Source organism: Heliconius melpomene, chromosome 8, assembly GCF_056956725.1.
Source record: "Heliconius melpomene rosina isolate 202511_hmr_F chromosome 8, ASM5695672v1, whole genome shotgun sequence".
Taxonomy (NCBI): domain Eukaryota; kingdom Metazoa; phylum Arthropoda; class Insecta; order Lepidoptera; family Nymphalidae; genus Heliconius; species Heliconius melpomene.
The window spans coordinates 611,552-618,558 of NC_140396.1; the positions used below are offsets into that span (position 1 = coordinate 611,552).

Here is a 7,007-nt window from a genome sequence, read left to right on the forward strand (position 1 = left end):
AAATTCAAATTGAGCGAGGAATTGCTCGCATCAGCTCGTTTATTGGTGGAAGTGATGTAATAAAATTGTAAATTCCCTGTATGTTTGTCGCGCGATAACTGCTTTATACGTGCTGGGAACTAGCGAATGGTTATATCAATTTTTGGTAGGAGAGAAACTGTCATGTATAATGAGCTTAAAGACGTAAAATGAAAATATCCTTTTTGGTTTTTGTTAAAATTATCTCTTAGTGCTTCCCTATATCCTCTAACCTAGTTACTGACCTGTCTTACCTACTTATGTCAAATATTAACGTGCTAAATCTAATAGTTCTGTCTTTGGGCTGACTGACAGTAACTCAGTAACGGAAGAGTTTTATATACATACTTACATTAATGAAGGAAACAGAGACTAAAACTAAATCATATACTAGTAAAATATACTTAACACTAGGTTCCCTCTGCCTACTCTTCAACCCTGTGAGGCGCAGGATACAGCGTGAAGCTGATATTTTTTGAACTATGCGCTTCTATTGATATTATGTAAAAAAACTACGTTTTTAATAAAAAACATAGTTTTAGGTCTATTATAGTCGTCGGAGATGCTCTTGTTCAACTAGCATCTGCAGCAGGACGGCAGGTATTGGACGTACATGTCCTAGAATACACCGTTTCCCTCTATCAATCAAGACATGGCTTTCAGGAAATTGAATGGTGAATCTCAAATCTCGCTCAAAGCTCTTTTACGAGAACTAATAAATGAAATAATTAATTTCCTCGAATGGTAATCGAACCCACGACGCTTATGGGATAAATAGGATTCAGAAGGATGGAAAATAATTCACTCGCAATGGTGATCAAAGGGCTGCGCAGCCCTTTAATAACAGATTCACAAGAGAATCACAAACATAAACGTCAATAGTGACAGATTATTAACAACTTACAAATAAAATGTTGCTACTTAAAATATGTTAATTATAATGTATAATAAAGTTAATTATTTAAATTAAGAAAAATAAAACTATTATTTTAAAACTATTATTTTGGTCTTGAACATGCCCCCGGCCGTTGAAAGCTGGCCTTTCAACACGACTCGTTGGCTACTGGAAGTGGACATATTTTACTGAAAGACCTTCGGACCACTCCTGTTGAAGTTTTAATATCGGCCACTCTGTTAACTCCATCACTACCAGGGAATACAGCAACCACTCGACCCAGTCTCCACTTTAATGGTGGTAGATTGTCCTCTTTGAGAAGAACAAGGGAATTCATAAGCAAGCCATCTTTACAGGTACGCCATTTTATTCTTTGTTGGAGCTCCGAGATATATTCCTTGCTCCACCTGGACCAGAAATGCCGTCGGAACTGTTCGATCCGCTGGAATCGAGTTAAGTGATTGTAAGGAGAGTCGCCATGATCAGGAGTCGGTAAAGACATCAGTGGTCGTCCGATGATAAAATGTCCTGGAGTAAGAGGCATGAAGTCTTCGGGTTCTGGCGATAGAGGTGTAAGCGGTCGGGAGTTGAGGATCGCCTCAATTTGAACTAAAACTGTGTAAAGTTCCTCAAATGTCAAATTACAATTTCCCAACACTCGCTGAAGATGAAATTTGGTTGATTTTACACCTGCCTCCCATAAGCCTCCGAAATGCGGCGAATAAGCCGGTATAAAATGAAATTCAATTTGGTCATTGGCGGCAGCCGATGACAGCGAATTACAATTATGCTTTAAAAATTTTGATAATTCGTTGTAAGCACCAACAAATGAAGTCCCATTATCCGAGTAAATATTTAAGGGTTTTCCCCTTCGTGCAATGAACCTCCTTAACGCTAATAAATAATTATTGCTGGTCAAATCGCCTACTAGCTCAATATGAACGGCTTTAGTTGAAAAACAAATAAAAAGTACAATGTATACTTTTACCAATCTGCATCCACGACCTTGACGGCTAGCAGAATAAATTGGGCCGGCATAATCAACGCCCACAGACTGAAAAGGAAAACTATTGGATAATACGCGATTTTTGGGTAAATTACCCATGATAGGTGAAATGACTTGACCCTTCATACGACTGCACCTTACGCAATTCCGATAGCAAGCTTTGACGAGATTACGGCCACCGATTGGCCAATATTGTTCTCTAATTGAGGCAAGTAACAGCTGAGGCCCTGCGTGTTTAAGTCGCTGATGTTCGTGATTGACAAGTAACTTAGTGAATTGATGTGTGGACTGTATTAATATAGGAAACTTTTTATCATATGGGTACTCTGAGTTACCCAAGCGACCACCAACACGCATAATGTTATTTTTATCAAGAAAAATATTAAATTTGAGTAATGGGCTCTTTTTTAACAAAGGCTGGTGGTTCAATAGCAACGAATACTCTGGAAATGATTCCTGTTGTGAGACTCTTAATAGTAAATTTAAAGCGTCTTGCAAATCCGTTTTACTTAAATAATTATTACTAATTTTATTCTTTTGACAGAATTTAATAAATCTCAAGGCGTATGCAGTAGCACGTATTAATCTAGACATATTCGAAAAACGATTAAAATTTATGAATTGATTATTATTGGAAGACATTTCACTCGTGGACGTAGTGAATAGTGAAATTTCTGGTCGTAATTCAGGTAGAATTTTATCAGAGTTCACCGTGACTGGCCAACATAATCGATCCTCCTGTAAAAATCTTTTACATTATTATTTCATGTGTTCAGTTGAAGTGACTCATCAATGTTAATTAAATTGCATTTTACATTTGACAACTGATTAGATGAGACTGAACCACATACTAACCATCCAAGCTTAGTTTCACATAACGTAAGGGTACATTGACCTTGACCTAACCTTATGCGCTGAGATCCTAATAGGTCCCAGAATACATCAGCACCTAATATCATATCAATCCCGGCAGGTGAATGAAAGTTCGGGTCCGCTAAGCAAATATTGGATGGGAATTTAAACTGCGATAAATTTAATTGTTGAGATGGCACGTTACTTGTAATAGATGGTAAAATAAAACATTGCAAGCTAGTAGTATATTTATTATTCAATGATTTTATTGAAACTGTACACATTTTATTTACATGCGACAGTACACTGTTAACGCCCATTAAGGATTTATCAATTTCAGTTATATGTGTATTCAACTTACTATATAAACGTTCCGTCATAATACATGAAGTGCTACCACTGTCGAGAATAACGCGAGCAATAATTTCACGATCATTCTTATCACATATTTTAATAAGTGCAGTAGACAGCAGTACTTCATGCTGAGCGCACGGGAGCGGTGACGTAACGCTCGTCGATAAAACAATACCGTTTTCGGAGCCTGACCTAGAAGGTTCGTTAGATGTGCGTGCGCCATCGACGCTAACCTGTCGGTTACCTTTCTGTTTAGTTTTATAACCAGACAAATGAATAAGAGTGTGGTGTTTACGTTTACAGAATTTACACCCTGACTTTTTACATTGATTCGCGTAATGTCCTCTTTTAAAACAATTATAACATATTTTAAAAGTAGGTAAAATTTGTAATCTCGCGTCAATGCTCAATGAAAGAAACTCAGAACAATTAGACAAGTTATGTTCACCGTTACACTTAGGGCACAGTGTTTTAGATGGAGAAGATGAAGAAGATGGAGAAGGTATAGTCTCACTTTTGTGGTATGAAATCATAGCTTTATACCTTGAAGGTTTCATTAAGTTACTGTTATTATTATTATTATTAACTGACGATTTAATATGGTGAGATTCAAGTGTCTCTAATAAGTCGGCGCGATTACGAATGAATTCAAGAAGTGATTCTAATTTAATTGGTTGATCCTTATCTAAGCGACCTTTGAACTCCTCCCAGTCACGGAATGCTTTCGCATCTAATTTTTGAGTAATAATATAAATCAACAGTGTATCCCAGTGTTCCGTGGGCTCCCCAAGGGAGCTTAACGCACGAATATTTTTATTTATCTGATCAATTACACTTTTAAAAATAAAGGAGGACTGTTTATTTATTACCTCAATATGAAATAAAGCTGAGATGTGGTGCTGAACTAATAATCGCTTATTATCAAACCGCTCACACAAAAGAGTCCATGCAGTAATGTAATTCTTCGCTGAAAATTCAATTGACTGGATGACAACTGCAGCAGTCCCTTCTAACGAAGCACGCAAGTAATGAAACTTGTTTATATCATCAATTTCGCTATTTAAATGAATGAGACTGGTAAATGTATCTCGAAACTCGAGCCAATTGCTATAAGAACCACTAAATTTTGGCAATTGAATAGTAGGTAACTTGACCAGCTTATGATTATGTATATGAGACGCTTCATTGATTAATTTACACCTAACATCATCTCGTTGAAAATTTTTTATTAATTGTTGTGCTTTAACAACGCAGGTGAAATATTGAGATTCAAATGACATGCGTTCTTGCAACTGTATATCTAGCACATCTAAACATTCTAAGTTCGTTTGAACCTCATCAAACTGATTATAAACAGTTTCGATCTTACCTAGTCTTAATTGTAACTCACTGATATCGGAAGCCGTCAACGAAGCAGGATCCAATGAATTGATATAACTGACGAACAGTGTCAGTCGACCCTTATAGCTTCCGCGTCTCTTAATGAATTCCTTTTCTTCAGGCATTATGGGAGATAAGTTTTATCACCTGGAATTGTTTACAGTATAACCTTAAATTAATACAATTCCTACCTGATCAAATAGAAAAAGGACACAGTAAAACATGTAAGTACAAATTATAAACCTTTGACTAGTGTTTTAATGATCTGACTTTGTTAATTAAATTAAAAGTAACAATGTTTGTTAATGAATGCTGTTAAACCAAAGAATGAAAGTTCAATGAACTAATGTGACCAGTAAACTGTATTAATAAATTAATGTCTTACTTGAGTGAATATTAATAGATTTGAGTATATTAAATTTATAAAAATTACAGTATTTATAATATATTTCTCAAATCTTACTCAAAAATGACTAAACTTCACCAATTACCTAGTTACATGAACAAATTCGTGTTTATGACACGTGTAAAATTAACTATTTAATTTTACTAACCTGATACAGCATTTAATTTAATTAAATACCTTGCGAGTGATGGGTTGTATTAAGAGAAACACTTAATAATAAATATCTAAAGAATACTTCTTCAAAATGTGATATGATTCCCCGTGACCTTACTTGACCTCTGCACACGTTGACAAATATTTCCTTAAATATTCTTGAAATCCTTTAATTTAATAGATTTTCCTTATTTCTTCTATTTCAGATGGTGTTCTCAACATCCAGATCGATTTGAATCATGAATACTTCAAATCGTGATATGATATCTCGTGTGCTTACTTAACCTCTGCACACGTTGAAAAATATTTCCTTAAATTCTTGAAATCCTTTGATTTAATTGATTTTCGTTAATCCCAGACGTTGTCCTCAACATCCGGCTCGAAGGACCATGGATAAATAGGATTCAGAAGGATGGAAAATAATTCACTCGCAATGGTGATCAAAGGGCTGCGCAGCCCTTTAATAACAGATTCACAAGAGAATCACAAACATAAACGTCAATAGTGACAGATTATTAACAACTTACAAATAAAATGTTGCTACTTAAAATATGTTAATTATAATGTATAATAAAGTTAATTATTTAAATTAAGAAAAATAAAACTATTATTTTAAAACTATTATTTTGGTCTTGAACACTTATTGTCAATCGCTGATGCGGTTGTATCGTGGTATATAAGCAAGATGTAATAAATCACTAGATATCATATGACATAATTCAAAAACAAATAACAAATAGAATTTCTATCGACAGTCTCGCTACAGAATATTGTAGCCTGTAGTTTATCAAATCTACGAGTATGTCATTCCTCATATACTCACTTTACATCCAGGAACAGGTGTAAGAATTTTGTAGCGAATGTTCTGGATTTATTGTCGATTCAGCGGAATGGATGTTAAGAAAATTGATAGTATCTTTTATACATTTAAAAAGGGATTTTCTATAATGATATGATCGGAGGCCGTCATGGCGCGTTGATTCTTGACCGGAAAAACGAAAACAATTAAAGCATTATTAATCTAAAGGATTGATTTTAAAAAGTAAAGATGAAGTAAAATATCAAGTCCATCCTGAGACGTCCTTACCTTATCCCTCATCTACTAACTTATACGATCTCAAATAAAACGCTAGTAACAACACGAACAAACGGACGAAAAACAACAATTTTATTATATACGTAGTATTAAATAATACCCCAGAGTCTCATTTTGCACTGGTTTAACGGTCATAAAGTTAACTTTGCTCTGGTAAGAGGAATGGTCGTTCTCCGCCTTTTAAACTGATTCACTTTTGGCCGCATACTCGTACACCGCTATAGGATTTTAATTGTTTAAACAAGTTTTATTATGCTTTAGTGCAAGATTTACGATTTTGAGTTCTTTAATTTTGCTAGATAGCAGGTTGCATATAATTTTTGCGTCTGAAATATAAGTAGATTCTCAACATTTTTTTTACCTGGTGAGATGTTTTTTTACCAAGGAAGGCAATGGGAACATATTGTTAAAACACTCTGTTCCCTATTTTCTACTCTTTTTTCAACAAAAGCGTGTTGTGTAGCGCTCCATCATGCCTCGTTGCCAGAGCGATGGGAATCGATTATACAATCTTTGCGGTGTAATATATGAGTACACTATGGGATTCCATCGAAGTGTTAACACTAGATTCCCTTTGCCTATCTTGCTATATAAAATAAACTTTTGTGTTATTTAAAATACAATATAAGAGAAAAAGAATCTCTAGCGAAAAAGATTTCATAGACTTATTTGTAGTAATTCACTTTTGGCTCCATATAGGTACTTTAATTATTTTTAATTATACCAACAAGTTTTATTATGCTTTAGTTCAAGATTTATTCTCCTGAGTTTATGTTTACTGCTCCACTATGCACGTTTGGTTCAAAATCTTCCATTCTTAACTGCAATTTGGATTGTTTTATGGCAG

At 34.7% G+C, this 7,007-nt stretch overlaps 1 protein-coding gene across 1 annotated transcript; it reads right to left on the reverse strand.

Annotated features, from left to right (window-relative positions):
- Positions 1-829: 829 nt before the first annotated feature.
- LOC146536597 (uncharacterized) lies at positions 830-2,655 on the reverse strand. Its single transcript, XM_085189269.1, has one exon. It carries the CDS (start codon positions 2,559-2,561, stop codon positions 1,062-1,064), a length of 1,500 nt encoding a protein of 499 aa, XP_085045395.1. The 5' UTR covers positions 2,562-2,655; the 3' UTR covers positions 830-1,061.
- Between the last annotated feature and the right edge of the window lie 4,352 nt (positions 2,656-7,007).